The sequence below is a fragment of the Phascolarctos cinereus genome, unplaced genomic scaffold (assembly GCF_003287225.1).
Source record: "Phascolarctos cinereus isolate Bilbo 61053 unplaced genomic scaffold, phaCin_HiC Scaffold_5;HRSCAF=322, whole genome shotgun sequence".
In the NCBI taxonomy this organism is placed as follows: Eukaryota; Metazoa; Chordata; class Mammalia; order Diprotodontia; family Phascolarctidae; genus Phascolarctos; species Phascolarctos cinereus.
Genome location: NW_027555958.1, coordinates 451,175,027 through 451,194,000, shown reverse-complemented (window position 1 = coordinate 451,194,000; position 18,974 = coordinate 451,175,027). Strand labels below are relative to the sequence as shown.

Here is an 18,974-nt window from a genome sequence, read left to right as displayed (position 1 = left end):
CTAGCTGCCTAGACCCTACTCACGTCCTCATCACCTCTCACCTGGATTATTATAACGACTTCTGATCTCCCTTCCGGCTTTGAGATTCTGTGGTTTGCAGTCTCTTCTCCTCGTCCGAGTCAACATCCACCACGTTGGAGTCCAATGGGATCTTGATGACCGCTTGTCTGTTTGAAAGGACCTCAAGAAACTCTTTGCTTGCCTATTTCCCAAAGAGCCTGGGGGTGAATATTTCAAACGCGTCGATATCTAAAGAAGCCAAAGGCTGGGGAAGGGGAAAGGGGGGCCTTTCATCCACCTAGGATGGAAAGTTCATCCATTCCCCTTTCAGCTCTCTCTACACACCATTGTCATTTGGGTACCAGCTGCCCCAGTGAATCACGGAACTTTGTAGTTCAAAACTAGGTGTGTTCTTATAGACATAGACAATGAATAGCCTCAAAAAGTTCACTCCTCAGGTTGTCTTACTGTCCTCCTGACACTATAAACTTTGTTTTTTTTTTATCTATTTCTCCCCAGCACCAAGCACAAAGTTTTTCACCTAGTACCTACTGAATGAATGTTTGTTGAATTTTTAGAGTTTTTAGAAGAATTAAATAAATGTGGAACAAAACAATTAGGATTATTTTGTGTATCTTGTATCTGAGGCAGCTAGGTGGCATAGTGGGTAGAGCGCCAGGCCTGGAGTCAGGAAGACTCATCTTCCTGAGTTAAAATCTGGCCTCAGACCTTTACTAGTTGTGTGACCCTGGGCAAGTCACTTAACCCTGTTTGTCTCAGTTTACTCATCTGTAAAATGAGCTGGAGAAGGAAATGGCAAACTACTTCTGTATATTTGCTGAGAAAAACTGAAAGAGGGTCACCAAGAGTCAGACATGACTGACATCAAACGTCAAGGTAAGAATTGCATCTGCCTCCCAGGATTGTGTGAGAATCAAATAAGATAACATGTACAGTGCTTTGCCAACCTCAAAGCTCCATATAATTGCTCGTTACTATTATTAAGTACATTTAAAAATACTCTCCATAAATGTAAAGTGAATTAATACCAATGTATACAAAATTGTTAGATACAAAGAAGTTTAGAAGGGAGGGCACTGGTGCAGTTGAGGAGATCAATCAATAAACGTTTATGAAGCACCTACTGTGCACCAGGCACCGTGCTAAGTGCCGGAAAGTCTTCATGCCGAAGATGGTGCATATGTTGCATCTTAAGTGAAGAGATGGGTAAAGAGGGAATGCATTCCAGGAATGGGTGACTGACAATTCAAAGGCATGGAGATGGGAGCTATAGAGTACTGTATGAGGGCAGAGAAAAGGCCAGTTTGGCTGGATCGTAGAGTGTTAGAAAGGGAGCAGTGTCCAATGAGTCTGGGAAGATAGTTGGGAACAGGTTGTGTAGGGTATTATGAGCCAACAGAAGAGTTTCTGCTTGATCCTAGAGATGACAGGGAGCCACTGAAGGTGATTGAGAAGGGGAGTCATCACTTTGGCATCTGTCTGGAGGATGGGCTGGAGTGGTGGGAGACTTGGGACAGGGAGATCAATTAGGAAGTTGTTGTAATAATCCAGGTGAAGGGTGATGAGGGACCTCGAGGAGTCTAGGGTGATGCTGAGATTACAAACCTGGGAGACTGGAAGAAGACGGGTGCCTTTGACAGAAATAAGGAAGTGGGGAAGAGGGACGGGTTTAGGGAGAGGCAGAATGATTTCAGTTTTGGATATGCTGCTTTAGGCACCTCTAGTATATCCAGCTTGGAATGGAGAAGAGTCGCTTGGTGATGCAGGAGTAAAGTTCAAGAGAGGGACTCGGACTGAGTACATAGATCTGGGAGATAACTGCATAGAGATGGTAGATAAGTTGTGGTGAGGAGAGAGAGAAAGAGAGACAGAGAGAGAGACAGAGACAGAGAGACAGAGAGAGACATAGATAGAGACACTGATAGACAGAGACAGAGAGAGAGACAGAGGAAGACACACAGAGAGACAGAGAAGAGAGAAGGGGGGAGAGACAGAGGGAGAGAGAGAGACAGACAGAGAGACAGAAAGAGAGAGACAGAGAGAGACATAGATACAGAGACAGACAGAGACAGACAGAGAAGAGAGAAGAGAGAGGGGGGAAAGATGGGGGGAGAGAGAGACAGAGAGAGACAGACAGAGAGACAGAGAGAGACATAGATACAGAGACAGACAGAGACAGACAGAGAAGAGAAGAGAGAGGGGGGAAGATGGGGGAGAGAGAGACAGAGAGAGACAGACAGAGAGACAGAGAGAGACATAGAGAGACTGATAGACAGAGACAGAGAGAGAGACAGAGGAAGACACAGAGACAGAGAAGAGAGAAGGGGGAGAGACAGAGGGGGAGAGAGAGAGACAGATAGACAGACAGATAGACAGACAGACAGAGAGACAGAGAAGAGAGAAGAGAGAGTGGGGGAGAGGGGGGAGAGAGAGAGAGACAGAGAGAGATAGAGAAAGAGAGAGACAGAGAAAGAGAGACATAGATAGAGAGACAGATAGAGACAGAGACAGAGAGAGAAGAAGACAGAGAGAGACAGAGAAGAGAGAAGGGGGGGAGACAGAGGGGGAGAGAGAGAGAGAGAGAGAGAGAGAGAGAGAGAGAGAGAGAGAGAGAGAGAGAGAGAGAGAGAGAGAAATATGCCTACATGGTCTTGGAGAACACCCACAGCTAGGGGACATGACGTGGATGATAAGCCAGCAAAGGAGGCTGACAGGAGTGGTCAGACAGGTAGGAAGCCAACCAGGAGACAGCCAGGCTGCAAAACTCTAGAGGAGGAAGCCTCCATCAGAAGAGGGTGGCCAACAAGGCCAAATACTACAGAGAGGCCAAGAAGGATTAGGACCGAGAAAAGTCCATCAGATTTAACTTTGGAGAAAACAGTTTCAGTTAAATGGTGAGGTTGAAAGCCAGATTACCAAGGCTTGAAGAGTGTGAAGAAAGTAAGTGGAGGCCTCCAGTGTAGATAAATTTGTCAAGGAATTTGGCTGGAAAAGGGAGGAGATCCATAGGAAGATAGCTTGAGGGGATGGTAGAGTCAAAGAAGAGTTTTTAAGATGGAGGAGGTGTGGATACATTTGAAGGCATTGGTGAAGGAATCAGTTAACAGGGAGAGGCTGAAGATGAGAGAAAGACCAAAAAATAGAGTCAGAGAGGCAGGGGTCAGAGAGGACTGCGATGCAATCTACTGGAGAAGATGGGAAGGAATGAGAACAGGAATGAAGACGGGTTGGTTTGGGCAAGGAGAATGGCCACCTCTTTGTCAGAGACTGAGGGAAAGGAAGAGATGGTGGAAGAGGATGCCAAAGAGGGGAGATGAAGAAAACAGGGAACAGGAAGCTTACATCAAATGGCCTCACTTATTTCAGTAAAGTAAGAGACAAGATTCTCTGCCGAGAGAGAGGGAGAAGGCTGAGGAATAGAGAGTAGAGTAGAACAGCTTCTGTGGGGAGTAAGATAGGGAATCAATTAGAGAGGAAAACAAAATTATCAGCGAGGTTGGATAACACGAATCGGTAATATAGCCAGTCAGCATAAAGGTGAGACTTCCTCCAGCTCCATTCAGTGGCTTGTGAGTAGAGATGGAGGAGGTAGATGGCTGGAGTAATCCAGGGTTGAGATTTGGCAAGAAAACAGCAGCAATCAGACAACGGGGTGAGGGATTCAGGAAGAAAGCACAAGGAGGGTTGAAATGGCTAACTAGTAGGGGGAATGGAGGTCTTAATGATGGTGAAGGACAGGCATGGGAGGAGCGGCGCACAGGATAGAGGGTTGTGGGCAGCTGGGGAGCATCAGTACTTCTAATTAGGGAATTGGAATCCTCGCAAGGAACGGCCCGAGCTAGCATGTGACTACGTGCGGTGGTTGAGATGGAGTCACGGTCGTGTGATTTGAGGAGGTTGACAAAGTGGAAGATGAGGGAATTTGTGAGAGTGACTACATGGATAGTAAGAATCCCGGGATACGATTCTAGGCATTTCCTCTAGGGACTTGACTCACACTTTTCAAATGTTCATGTCATTTCCCCTTCTAAAATGTAAGTTCTAGGAGGAGCATATTTCATCCATTTTTATCACCTGCATGGGGCTAGGCACACATACATACGTAGGTTTGTGTTCAGTTCTGGGTCTTGTACTTAAAGACCAGAATCAACTCAAGCACTCTTTAGAGAGGCAGTGTTGCCTAGTGGATAGGGAGACGGCTTTGAAACCATGAAGACCTGGGTTCAAGTCCCATGTCAGACATTAGACATGTGCCCCCGGGTAATCTTAATCTCTCAGTAACTCTCAGGCCCTAAATCATAGAGGAGGTGCTGGCTTGCATTGTCAGAGAGGAATTCCCTACCTAAGAGTTCTCTAAACTAATGAATTAAGTCACAAGTACGGTTCCTGCTCCTATTCCCAAGTGCCATTTAAACAGAGGCACAGGCCATTGGGGTCCCTTTAAACTCTGAGATTCCATGATAAGGGTTTTCAAAAAATTATTTGCATATCAACAGGCCTTCTACCATCTTAGAACAGAAGACAAAAGCCAGAAGAAATCTGAAAGGTCACTAGCCACAGAGCCATGCAGAATCCAAGAATCTGAGAGTTAGAAGGGACCAGATGGAGCATCCTGTCTGGCTCATTCCCGAAGAGGAATGCCTAAGCTGACGAACTCTGAGTTCTTGACTCCAGCATCTTCAGGTGGAGGGAAGCTGCTTCTTCGAGGGCAGCCTTTTCCACCTTTGGTGGTTCTAGTGGCAGTTTTCCTCAAGCTGAGCCTCCCTACAGCTTGCACCTGTCATTTCTAGTTCTGCCCTCTAGGGCCAAGCGGAACAAGTCTACCTTAGGAGGACAAGGACTGTTTTAGTTTTGCCTTTGTATCTTCAGAGGCTAGAACAGTGGCCTGCACATAGCAGATGCCTAATGTTTGTTGAACTGAACTGAGGCTTGTCTTCCTCGTAGTGGCCTTGCACATATCTGACAGCTATCATATCTTCTGCAGGGTAAATACCCTCATTTTCCTTTAACCAACCCTCACACAGCATTGAAAGCTTTTCCTCCTCCTCTCTGCTTCTTAGTATCCTCGGCTTCCTTCAGAACTTCAGAACTTCTTTAGAACTTCAAACCCTACCCTTCGTGGGAGGCATTGCCCAGTATCCCCATTTGGCTTATAACTATTTTCATAAACATTGTCTTCTCAATTAAATGTAAGCTCCTTGAGGGCAAGAATTGCTTTGTCTCTGTCTTTGTATTTCTAGTTCTTAGCAGAGTGAGTCCTTAATAAATCTGGCTTGATTGAACGATCTCCAGTCCCCTCCTCATCTTCCCTTCCCAGACACGCTCCAGCTTATCAAAGTCTTTCCTGAAATGTGGCACCAGCTCTTTGGGTGACTTTTGCCAAGTCGCTTTGTTCATTTAGATCAAGGTCAAATTGGATCTCTGGAAACTTGAAGGCTTGGCTCTTAGAATGCTGAACATAGCTTAGAGCTACAAAGGATCTTAGAACAGGGAATGTCAGAGCTGGGAGGGGCCTGAGAACAGGGAGTGTCAGGGCTGGGAAGGGCCTTAGAACAGGAAGTGTCAGAGCTGGGAGGGGCCTGAGAACAGAGAATGTCAGAGCTGGGAGGGGCCTGAGAACAGAGAATGTCAGAGATAGAAAGTACCCAAGTGCATCATGGGTAGGGACCTTGGTAGCATCTAGTCTAAAAAGCATCTGAACAGGCATCCACAACATACAGACAAGTGGGTACCTGGTCTCTGAATAAACAACTCTAGGGACCGGGAGCTAAATACTCCCAGAGATCATGCATTCCAACCATTGAACAGCTTTGATTGGAAAGTTTTTCTTGTGTGGAACTTAAATCTACTTTATTTTCCCTGCCCTATTCCTTACTCTGCATTTCAGAGACAAAGAGAACACATCTAATTCCTCTGCCGCACAATTGTTCAAACCCAATTCCCTCATCCTCTCTGTCCCTAGCTAACCATCCCCATCCCCTTAACCGGTCTTCTGATGGCCTGGTCCCTAGGCTTCTTCCTAGCTGGACACCATTTTCTGCATGCTTCACTTGGTCAATATCCTTCCTCAGATGTGATGCCTAGAACTGAACCCCTTACTCCAGTTGTGACCCTGCCAGGGCCAAGTACAGCAGGACTGTCATTCCCCTCATTCTGAACACTGAGTTTCTCCTAGCAAAGTCTATGATTCAGCTCTTGCACCATGAGTGACTGAATAAAGCTGCCCAGGAGATGGCATGGCTCTCATCTTCCGGGGAAATACAATAACCCAACTTTGCCATTCCCTGCTCCCCTCATCCTGGGAAGGTCTTGCTTGCTAAATTCACTGTCAACATCCTAACTGTATTTCCAAATCTCATCCCTTTGCGGTCACACTCTGTTTCTCTTTATCAATTTGCGTGGGGAGGAAGGAACCATTTGGAATCATTTTCCATATAAAGAACCATTTAGGGGACAGTCAGCAGCCTCAGGATACCATGACTTCACTTGCTCCTTATACAATGGAACTGATCCACCCATAATGGAAGGAGCAAATGAGGCCATAAATGCCAGGGTAATGTTAGGTTTGGGGTCTTGAGATTGGGCCCAAATTCTGGGAGCGTTCTGCCTAGTTCACTTTTCTTTTGGCCAATCACTGTCCTGAAATAATGGGTTCTGAAACCCTTTAATTGCCTAGTTCATCAACAGCAAATGACAAAGCTATATCAGGACCAGAAGTGGCCACCCAGAAATTTCCCCAGTAATGAACCTGAGCTTTGAGGATGAGCTCAAGGATATTCTACTGGTAGAAAGAAGCTAGAGAAATCTTTCTTCCTACTTCCCTTAAACGAACACTTCCATATTCTCATGTCTATTTAAATCTTAAGTGTAGATTACGCCTCTTTCTCTCCTGTGAAGACACTTCTGTAAGTGCGCTGCACAGAGCGATGAAACCTGATTCTTGCACAAATAGAGTTCCACAAAAAATTATCTTATTACCTATTACACCAAAAGAGCTAACAAGATAAAGATACAGCATGAGTCACTTTTTGGACTATATAGAAATTTGATTTTAGCTTCTAGAAATCAAATGTAATTTCCTTCAATATTCTCTTCTCCCAGTAGAACAGAGGAAGGAGAGGAGGTAAAACACAGCATTTGGATCTTTGGATGAAGTACCTGTAAGGTCCCCGTGACAGCTTCAGGCTCCAGGTTTTTTATCAAATTCTCCAGATGTTTACAAAACTGCACTTTGACTCTCAGCCAGTTTCTCTTATCTACAGGTTAAGTGTCTATAACTGCCCTTTGTTTAATTGGGTGACTCGTGGTATGCCAAGTTAAAAAGCATTTTATTGTGTGCCTGACATTGGGCAAATGAAGTAAAACCAGTTGGTTTTTGCAAGAGGAAGTGTGTGTATCTGCCATCAAAGACCCAATCTGTAGTGTCTGCAAGAGGAAATACTATGAAGAGACCCATGATGAGGGCTCTGCTGGGAAAGACCCAACAGGCTGATGTCTTAGTTAAACTCAGTTGGTCAGTCGACAAGTGTTTATTGTGTCAAATACCAAAGTGTTGCCTAAATCTGAGGCCCTGTGATGAAATTCAGCTTTGTGGAAGTACAAATCCCTTTTTATTTACAACCCAGCACAAAGGGCTCTAATGAGGACAAGCCATCCTCCCAAATAAGCACATGATTAATCGTGGGAAGAGACGCATGAGTATGACCCCGATTGATGAGACTGTCCCTGTTGGAGATGCCCCGAGGAAGCTTTGGCTGGTGGAGGAGTTTACATAAGACTTTGGGAAGAGGGGGGATGATGTAGGTGACAAGAATCACCAGACACCTCTTTTCCTCTTTCTTTAGAACCCCGTGTAACTGAAATGATGCTAAGTAAATGCCACAGGGCTTCTAAAACACAATAGCTGAGCCACGCAAACTGGACCATCTCCAGGCCTAAGGAAATTTAAGCAATCCAACTTCCCTGTGACTGGCCAGACCCTGCCAAGGGTCCACATAGTCTATCTTGTCAGCCTTGGGAGACTAAGGAAAACAAATAATGGCAGGTTTAAGCATAGTGGTGTGTCATGGAGAAGGTGACAAAGGGATATCGTATACCATTCTTCCTCTGCATATTTGAAAGAGCTGGGGCAGGGGTGGGGGGAATAACACTTCATAGGATAAAGCTGTTTAGATCCCACTTGCTCCATCCATCTATTCATCTGGGAGACAAGCAGCAGCATCAGAGGCTCAAAGCATGGGCATGACAGCAAACATTATTTTAGGCCTGGCAAAAACTATTTTTTATACGTAGCTCTTATGATCACAAGGTTGCTTTCATTCACAGGGGAATGAAAGCTTACTTGTGCTTTCCTTCCTGAAAAATGGTCTTAAGACAAAACAAAATGGCAGCTGTCTTGAAAGCCAAAGAGACTAAGGACTTTTAAAGTTCATCTGGATGGGACCCAGTGACTTCTAAGTATTGGAAAATTAGAATTTGAGGCAATTATGGTAACCAATGGGGTCTCTTGTTCCAAGCATTCATAATCTACCGTGGGCAATTAACGCCCTCCGTGCTAACACAAACCAGTCCTTCCATACCTGGCCAACATCTAATGAGTTATTGGCTAGAATAACTGGTCAGTTCCCTGGCCACAAGTCCTATCTTGGTAAGGCAAGACCTCAGATAGATGGCCCTGGGGCCACCCCCAAAGCCTATTCAATTTGGCAGGACCTACTGGAGTTAGTGCCATGCCTGTAGAGCCTTCAGGAACCCAGAGCACTCTTCCTCTCACACAGAGGCAACAGAAAAGGGGCTGTATTAAAATCTATTTTGCTTAGGTCTCTAACCCAAAACACTTTCCAATGTTCTGGTTTATTAAGGTGCATAGGGAGCTTGGGAAGTATAGTTAAGGAAAAAAGCAACATTGAAAGAGAGGAGGATGAAACAGCTATTCAGGAGTCCAAATCAGGAAAGGGGCCCCCAAAAGTAGAAGCAACGTCTAACATCAACTGTTTCGGTGAACGTTTAAATGTGAAGATTTCCCCCCTCTCCAAGTAAAGACTGACTTATTTATGTTTGAAATTTGTCTTTTAGGGCTTCTATTCAAAGAATATAAATTAAAATACATAAGATCTCCACATGGGTTGTATTGAAGGTGAATGTTGTGGCTAAGAAGCCTTTCTTAGCTTGGCCAAGCCTTGAATCTGCTCCACTCACGTCCACAGACCCAAGCCTGAAGATCTTGCTTTCATGGAAATAGGTGTGTTTGGACTGAGTTGGCAAGCAAGAGTTCACATGAGATTTTACACCACTTTTTGAGCTGGGTTTGAATCGCCACCCATTAAGTGATGACTTGGTTTGAAATTTTATTTGGAGGAGTCTCACTGATCAAAGACATCATTGTAATGTGGTGGAATGAGTGCTTGAGTCCTAAGATCTAGGTTCAAGTCCCAGCCCCACCGTTATTAGTCAGTTCATCAATTTGAGCCTCAGCTTACTTATCCTGTAAATGGGGACAATCTACCTCCTAGGGGACATTAGTAAGATGAGGCACATAACGCAACTTCTAACTTGTCTAGTACTATCTAGCTATCTATATGAAGAAAATGCCATATTGGTTCAAACATCAGCTACACGCTTCCTTCAAATCCTGCTTAAATAAAATCAGTGTGATCTATTAATGACTTATTTTTAAATGCCCTGCATCCAGTTCAATCACACTAGCATTTATTAGGTGCCTGCTGCATACAGGGCATGGTGCTAGGGACTGGGAAAATACAAAGATAAAGCAAAAAAAAAGTCCTGCTCTCCAGCTCACATTCAACTGAAGGGAAATGACATGTAAACACGTCTATAAACACGATCATTTGAGGACAAAGGAGAGTGTATCAACAGCTAGGGGACCAGGAAAAGTCGCCGTGGGTGGCATGCAAAGGAAACTATGGATAAGCTAGCTGAGGCTAGCCTCCAGCTCGCAGGCTCAGTTAGAAGTTGAGATGAGGGTGAGCATGCCAGTGCTGGGAGGCAGCCTTTTGTACGGACACTCCGAAATGTGTGTTTTAGAGAATATGGGCCAGTTTTGCTGAATCATTAAATGTATGAAAGGGAGTGATGTGTTATCAGTCTAGAAAGGTGGGCTGGATCCTGAATGTGAAGGGCTTCATACCAAGAAGGAGGTTGTAATTTATCTTAGAGGCGGCCATAGGGAGCCACTGAAGTTTCATGAACAGAGGAGTGACACAGTCCTCTTCCTTTCAGTGCCATTTTTTAACAATGTAGCCAACACGGGATTTCGGTAAAAGACCTGAGAAGAATCAGGATTATCATGCAACTGTTTATATAAAAAAATTCTGAATAAATACATTTAAAAATCTGCAAAGTCCACAGCCATTCTACACACTTTCATTTATTGTCTGGACAGTTAAAGTACAAATAATTCAAACACAACAAGATTAAGAAAAGAAACATTTACAATACTTTTTCCCTCTGAAATAATCTAAACTAGCAAGGTTAACATGAAGTCATTCATTGCAACTAAGGTATATAACTGCCTGGTCCTAAGAAAGCTTCTTTTTCCCACCCCCTTTCTCCCCCAATAGTAAACACATTGTAGAGAAAAGATTTTGGCATGCCTTCCCCACTGGTCCCCGGCCAATGTGTCAGAACATGGCCAGCAAACTGGGCTTCTTCACAGCAGGTGATGGAATGTGGAATGAGTGTCCTCGCAACTGAAAAGCTGCTAATTTAGAGGAGAACCTGAATGTTTAGAGGCTAAAATCAAAGAAAAGCCCAAAGGAGATGTCACCTAGGATGCAAGCCGTGGTTTTTCGGTGTTTCTCTACATCTACAAAAATTTGCCTCTCTGGGTGTAGAAACTGGAGTTTTGGTGACATGCACTTAGGGGGTTTAGCATGGGAAAAAAAAACGCACAAAATTAGCCCGAGTTATAAATAACCATAACGTTTTATTACCTTTAAGACTAAACTTGTATTGAAAAGATTTTTATGTAACAAGACAAGAAAAGCAATAACCAATTTAACTATCAACTAGATTATGCATAGCGAGTAACTGCTTCTATTACCCAGGGAAGAGCATGGACCCTTGGTGATTTGGTGTTTGTTTTTCCCATTTTCCTGTTTTCAACATAGAACCACACAAAGCACAAATGTACTCGTGTGGTCGGTCAGTGCACGGGGACCGGGAGAGCCCTCCCACCCCACCCCCCAGACATTTTTGTTCCCTTCGCTCTGATTTTGCATGTGTGTTTGTTTCTCCCCAGTCTGAATTTACACGAAAAGAAAGACCCAGTGGTGGTGGTGATTTTCTTCTACTGTGCAGTAAGAAAAAATATTCACAACAAACATGACAATAGAGCAAACAATATTTCTACACAAGTTACTTGATACCTCTGTCACTTAATTATAAGAAAACATTTTTTAAGGACATATACCAACAAAACTAGCAAAGTGTTACAACTTAGAATAAATTAACCCAAAGGAAAAATAACTTTATATATATATATATATTTATATTATATATACACATACACACACAACAAAATGACACAATAATATGCTTCTTCCCATAGTTTAAATGAACAAAGAAGTAAAACTAGCTAGATTTGATTTTGGCCCATATGCATCATTCACATCGGCAAGTAATAAATAGTGATTCAAGCAAAAACCAAAAATGGTGTTTCCAATGTACTGACATAGCCCAGTTCTATCAGCACGGGCAACAAAGTCAATCTCAAAATTCCTTAACAAATTTTAAAGCAAATGTAGTTTTTTTTTGTTTGTTTGTTTCTTCTCTTTCCTAAACACATTACATTGAACTATGACACTAAGATATGTAAATAATTTCGTAGCACCTACTGCTTAAACTAAGGAAGCTTCCGATTAGAAGAAAAAAATTAATCGTTTAAACGTTTGTTCTGTTGAGATCCCATACTGATGACTTAAAGAAAAACCGTCTTACATCTCCTCTCCTTGCTTTTGGGTTTTGACTGTGGGGAACTGTGGTACCCTGGGTAGACCCCTCTCTGCTCTCCCTTCCTGTAGTAGTTAATATTTTTTTTAATTATTACATGCTATGAAAAGATATGAAGATCATCTGTTTATAGCCCATCCTTCAAAAAACAATCTACGAATCCGGATTAAAACACACATCTTTGATCTCTAAAAAGTTACCAGTGCAGTATGAACATGACAAAGCTGTCAATTTCCCCTAAATTAGCCAGTCAAAATATTTTTTTTCTCAAATCCAGATTCTCTTGTAAAAATTCTTTATATTTTATAAAAATAGATTTTTCTTGAAACCCATTTTCAGCAAAGAGACCACCTCTTTGGCAACATTAATGGTATTAAATTGTTAATGTCATCAGGTGTCCTCCTCGGCCCCATCCCCCTAACAGAAGGCTGCTGAGTTCACATGATATAAAAGAAAAGGAAAAGAAAAATTAAAAAAAATTGCAAAAGTTTTTTTTCTTTCCTGTTTTGCAATTTCTATTATTCCTCTTTAATTTGAAGTTGGAGGGGTTTACCAATCTGATTGGAGTAAAATGTTTTTGAAAAGGAAAAAAAAGAGAATCTTGTTCTTTCTTTTTAATTCCATTGCTTTGTAAAAATTGTGTTTGTTTTTTTTTAAGTTTTTTTTTTCTGTGTGTTTTTTTTTCTTCAAATAAGCGAATGGTCACCTTAAAAAGATTCCCCTTCAAAGAAGGCGGTAAAGTTAGCCGGCTGGGTAAAAATCCCTGTACATCGTCATCTATGTAGGTCATATTCAACAATAACAACTATGAAAGAACATTCAATGCATCAAAGATTTGTTTTTGTTATTTTCTAAGCATTATATAAAACCCTTTCCTGGTACATCTCAGGATATCCAATGTTTTAATACTTAGGCAACACTGGCTTAGAAAGTCCATGGTTGAACATAAGCCTCCAAAAGTTTGTTTCTCTCTCTCCTTCTCTCTCTTTTTTTTTTGTGTGTGTTTTGTTCGTATATATTTATATATATATTTTAATATGTAAGGATATGAAATTCAGGATTTGTGGGTTTTGTTGGTTTTGAAGGAAACTTGCAACACTCGATCTCCCAGGCGGTATCCGTTAAGGCTGGCGATCGCCATGGCGGCCTCATCGTAATTGGTCATGGTGACGAAGCCGAACCCCTTGCACTTGTTGGTGTTGAAGTCGCGGATGACTTTGACGTTGTTCACGGCCCCAAACGGGCCAAAGAGCTGCCAGAGGACGCTCTCGTCAGAGTCGGGGGACAGGTTGTAGACAAAGATGCACCAGCCGGTCCCGGTGTGGCCCGGGATGTTCATTCCCACCAGGCTTGTCATCCCGTCAATTGTGATGGGGGAGAACCTGGGGAGCAAGCAGAGTGGGGGGAAACCTTCTGGATGTCGCTCTGAGCATGGGGTCACCTCCCCTCTTCACCCCTCACCAATGCACACAGAGACAGGCACAGCACATACACAGCCTCAGGTCTGTCCCTGACTTTGAGGGTTACAAACGATCACACACACACACACAACACACACACACACACACACCCACCCCCAACCTGCGGCATTTTCTTTTGACATGGGATAGGGCCTGGAGGGCTCTCTCTGACTGGCCCAGGGATACACCTACAAGCGAGACCCTCAGACAAATCTGTTAAGATCTGTCCACTTCTATATTCTACTTGTATTTAGAAGAATAGAGTGTTTTGTGATACAGGTTTTCTTTTTCTTTTTTTGGGGGGGAGGGAGATGGGGAGAGAATAAATTTCTTGTTAATTGAAAAACTAAATAATAATTTAAAAAGAGCAGTGTTTAAAATGATTAGCTCCTCTGGTGGTCACCCCAAAGTCTAATCATTTCACAACTCTGCTCCATTTGGAGTGGGGGATTGTGTTCATCTCAGTATCACCGCAAGAAGGCCCCAGAAATGCTGCCCCTTCCTGCCTTCCAGTCTTGGAAGCTGAGATCCCTCATTCCTGCATGCTTCTCTAATGGGATGGGACTAGTTCAGGGGCATGTTGAAAGCCAGGCTGTCAGATGGACCCGTGAATGTGCACTGCTCTAACTGGTTCTTAGAAAACCAAAATTCTGCTCCTTGGACTACTTTGATTTTTTTTTTGGGGGGGTGGTTAATGGCCTCATTAATTAGAAAACCTCCTTGGTATCCTCCAGCAGTTAAGAGGAAAATCCGGGGGCCATTCATGAAGGGGTCAAAGACCCCAAAGGTTGTGCCTGAGGCTCAATAATCCTCAGGAAAACTTTCTTTCCAGCTGACCTGCGTGGGTCTGAGTGCAGACCCTCCCCCTGCAGTACATGGTAATGACTACTACCTCATCCCAAGTACCTTTTGGCTTCCAAGAACACCTTCTTCATGATGGCCACGGGAAGGCAGTGGTGGAGACGGATTAATCCCATTTCACAGATAAGGAAACTGAGGCTCAGCAAGGGGAGGGGGCTGAGATGTGAACAAAGGCCTCTCCCCTACTGAAGTGGAGGGCTGTTCCACCCCACCTCACATGGAGAATTGCAGCTACAAGTATATACACTACAAAATCCTAAAGTCACATCATCCCAGGGATTCTCTGTGCTCACAGAATCTCTGACAGTGTTAGGCACGGTGCCTCACACACAGTAGGTGCCATATAAATACTAATTATTATTATTATTTTAAAAGTTTAAACATTTTTTAAAAAATCCAGACCTGAAAGGTTAGTTACCTGTTTAATTGCCATTTTGATCTTAGACATATTTTTTAATCTATTAGCAATCACCTGACATATGCAAGGGGCCAGGCAAGGCGCTGAAGCCAGAGACATACAAGGAAGGTGCACCCCACCCACTTTCAGCACACACCCTGCAGACTCGCTCCCTAGGGGCTACTGATGCTGAGTCCCAGGGGCCATGTTTGTACTCCATAAAGGAGGCTGAAGAAGTGAGAGAGGGAGAGGAGAACGCCTGGGGACAAAGAATAATCCAAGAACAGGAGGTTAATTCTGCCCTTGTCCTCAGTCTTTTCATTCATGATGGAGGCTGAGAGTTTTGTGTTCAGGGGAGTTAGGAGAGGGAGTCACTTACCGTACAGGGTAGGGCTAAAATACTGTCTGGTTAAAGGGTACAAGTGTCCTCCCAAATATGGGGAGGGGGGAATCAGGTACTAAGTGGAAGGGGAAGGAAAGCCCGTGTGTGTCTAGTCAGCCGGGGAGGCACAAACAAGAGTCAAAAAGACACGTGACACTGACAAAACACCTCTGCCCCACCCTGCCACACCCATTAGGGAAACTCCCATGGTTGTAGGACAGGAGTTCTGAGACGGAGCCTAGACCTGTAAGCCAACCTGTCCTGCTAAGCCCAACCCAAACCCCCAAACTTCTTAAAATGAAACAACAAAAAAACGCAAAGAACTAAAAGGGAAGTTGGTATAGGTTAAACCTGTGAACAGAAGACACCCAAGACCAGTTAAGGTATACACAGTTACACTCCCAAGGCTGATTCAAGGTGAAGCACTGAGCTGGGACGCAAGCGACCCATCTCTAATCTGATTCTTTCCATGGCCAAGGTATTGTCAACTATGTGTAAGATCATTTAAATCTGATTCAATCTCGTCATCTGACTGTCCTGTCAATAAGACATTTGTTGAGGACCTGCTGTATACAAGGCCCTTGTCATTTTTAGGGGTCTGTATTTCCTCACAGTATCTTGGCAGTACCTGAATTACCGTTCCAAGGACCTCAGAGGCCCTGGCAGTGGGAATTATTTGCCCAAAGCCATCCAGGTACTCAGAGGCAGAGCCAGGATTTGGGGCTGGCTCTAAAGCCCAGGGCTCTTGCCATTATCCCTGAACTGTTCGAGTTTGCAAAATTAGCTGGAGAAAAGACAGATGCTTTTCTCCTAAAAGCAGTCATTACAGGGCCAGGAAATTCTTAAGCCAAGGCATTATAGCTGTGACACCTGAACCAAGTTAGAGGCCCACCTGTAAATCAAAGAAAAAAAGTGAGATGCACGCATCCTCTGCGTGCCCTTAAAAGAAACAAACAAACAAAAACCAACTGAAGTCCGAACTAAAAATTAAGGATTTGACATGCTGGTGGAAGAAAAAAGTAATTAAAGAAATTTCAAAAGTTAGTGAATTAAAAAAAATAATAATAAATCACAGCCCCCATCTGTGCCAACACGGACATCTGGCGATTTGCGGAGTCTTAATTACCTCTTTACGCCATAGGCCATATTAAGCAAATTGTCCAGCCTGAAAAGAGAAGGAGGGTCTCGGGGTTAATTTCTCACAGATGGCAAGATTGAGCAATGGAACGATTCATTCTGATGGCCCCCTTGTCAGACAGAGACGCTCAAGCGCTCCTCCCAACAGGCCTCCTAAGCACTGCGAGTGGCAGCTGCCCCTCTTGGGCCCTCACCATGGTGGGATGCCCAGTGAAGAGCCACTCAGGGGCTGGAGGAAAGCCCACTCCATCTCTGTCTCTCTCTCTCCCTCTCCAGGTCTGTATTAGCAACTAAAAATAACTCCTTACCCCAATCTGCCCTCTGAGCCTTTTTTTCTTAAATTCTGAATTTTAGGTTGGGCATGAAATCATTTTTAATGCTGTTTTAACTATCTGCCTTTCAACGCAATCAAACTTGTGGATAAAGGATTTCTGTTTGACACGACCCAATGGCACCCCAGCTCCACATGTCACCCTTTTCTGGAGGGGGGTGGGCTTGGTAGGGCAGAACGAAAGGAGAGAAGAATAAAAAACCCAAAGCCACTAGCTGAATGCTGCCCACCCCAACGGTCCCTCCCGGGTGAATGGCCAGTGCTCTAAGCCACCTCCCACCCGACCCTCACGGGGAAAGCTGCTCACACCCTGGGGGCAGCAGCAGCCATGGTTTCCATTATTAGACATCTCCAGGAGAGGGTTTTTTACATAAATACTGTATGTGCGTTCACACGAAGTAAAAATTAGATGACTTGGACGCTTGGTGAGGAAGAAATCATTAGCAATTTCAGCTCTCATTATTATTCCTGGCAATGGAGAGGACTCCAAAAAAGCTAATTGTCCTCTTGACCCCACCCCCACCCCAGGCTGGTCCTTCCTACTACATTCCTAGGAGATCGGGGTAATGCAAATCACCCTTTAATTAAGGGAGGAGAGTGAAGGGGGAGGGGGAAGGAGGGGAGAGTGCTACTGGAAATACATTAGGGGCCATTAAGAGAATAGCTCCCCCTCCCATTAGTCATAGACCAGGCCTTCAAATAAGCAAATCACAGGAAGATCCCCCCTCCCTCCACCAAAAAAAGAGGGAGAAGCTACACAGGGCTACTGTCCATCAAAAGCAGGCATCCGGTGGTAATGACCCCAGGAAGCTAATTAGGCCTGGAATAAATCTTCCCAAGTTGTGTTCTAGGCCACCAGGATGTGACGGCAGATACAGCAGCTGGGATAGAGGCTGTGTGGGAGCAGAAACCCACTCCTCAATAGGAGCTACCTGCTGGGGAGCAAAACCCAGACTCTGTCCTCTTTGCCTGGACTGTCCCTTAGGAATACTGTAGGAGGGTCACAGAGGAAGCAGGAGCCCTAGGGGTCAGGAGGTCACCCAGGCCCGCCCATCCACCAGGGGAAGGGACTGGCCCAAAGTCATCATGAATTTACGGCATCATTTTAGTAAATAAGCTTACTGGTTTGGAAAAAAATAGTAATTCTTATAATCATATTGCTTGCTTTCTCAATGGGTAAAGAAGAGGCTGGAAGAAGAAAGAGAATTGGGAATTCAAAATTTTAAAATGTGAATGTTAAATAACACACAATTTTAAAAAAAATTATTTTTCAAAATTCTCTGTCTTCCCCTCTCCCAATCCCATCTAATTTGTCTCTCTCCATAGTCAAAAAATATGAGAGCTGAGGAAGACCTCAGTCAAGTTTAACCCCTTCCATTTAACAGAAAAGGACCCGAGGGCCCAAGAGAAGCAGTGCCCCTATTGGCACATGTGGCCTGAGCCTAGGTCTTCCTGCCCGTCCTTACCTGAATCTCTGTGCCTGGTGGTGCAGAGGCCCTGGGTAGCGTCTGTTGGGTGACTGGTACAGTTGTGAGAGCAGAGCCTGGCTCGTCTTCTGGCTGGGGTTGTTGGCAAACTTCACAGTAATGGGCTCCGTAGCACCACTGGGCTTCTGGCCATTCAAACCTTTGATGGCTTCTTCTGCCTCTATTCTCTTATCGAAGCGGATGAATCCCACACCTCGAGAAACACCTGAGGGAAGAGACCACAGTTAAAAAAGAGGCAAAGAAGCAAAAAAAAGAATGATCCAGGCCAGAAGGAAAAACAGAGGCCTCATCTCATCTGTACTATTAATCTCTGAAAGAGTGTAAGCTCCTTGAGGGCAGGCACTGTTTCACTCTTGGCCCCACACAGTAAGCACTCAATAAATGCTTGCTGATGGATTGACTGATCTCTTCTGGCACTCTGCACAGGGCTCAGCATGCAGCAGGCACTTAATAAATGCTCTGTCAAAGTCTAAACTAAATCCATGCTGGGTATGAAGAGGAACATCTTGATGATGTAATGCTAGTCTAAGTAGCCACATCTGAGGCCTGGAACATGGAGGAGCAGAGAGAGGAGATCGCCATGTCCATGGGTCCAACTCAAATTCAGGTAATCTGGGTCTAAACGTGGGCTCTCTTCTACAGTGGCAGGAAACTGATTCTCAGAGAAGTTGGGTAACTCACCCAAGGTTGCACAGCTATTAAGTGATAAGGGCATGACTTGGGCTTGGGCGTAGTGTATGGGCTGGGGCGGGGGGACCCTACAGCTGTTATTTAGCCCTGAAGAACATCCAGAGGGCAAAGGTCTGAGGGCTCAGGCCAAGGGAGGACACCAGATCCGGGTTCAAGTCTAGCAACTGAGGGAGGGCTCCGACTGTTGTGCCTGGCCCCAAAGAGCAGAACTAGGAGCAAGGTGGGAAAGCCTCAAAAA

General features: G+C 44.4%; 1 protein-coding gene across 8 annotated transcripts in view; it reads right to left on the bottom strand.

Moving 5' to 3' along the window:
* Positions 1–10,390: 10,390 nt before the first annotated feature.
* Positions 10,391–18,974, bottom strand: part of ELAVL4 (ELAV like RNA binding protein 4) — a 147,350-nt gene continuing 138,766 nt past the window's right edge. For 7 of the 8 annotated variants that reach the window (XM_020987723.2, XM_020987728.1, XM_020987719.2 and 4 more), the window contains 3 exons: positions 18,026–18,251; positions 16,218–16,256; positions 10,391–13,373 (listed from right to left, as the gene is read on the bottom strand). In XM_020987723.2, the coding sequence (XP_020843382.1) occupies positions 13,046–13,373; positions 16,218–16,256; positions 18,026–18,251 (593 nt within the window). In that variant the 3' untranslated portion in view covers positions 10,391–13,045. The remainder of the gene's footprint in view (positions 13,374–16,217; positions 16,257–18,025; positions 18,252–18,974) is intronic. The other variant, XM_020987716.2, reaches the window with a different exon arrangement.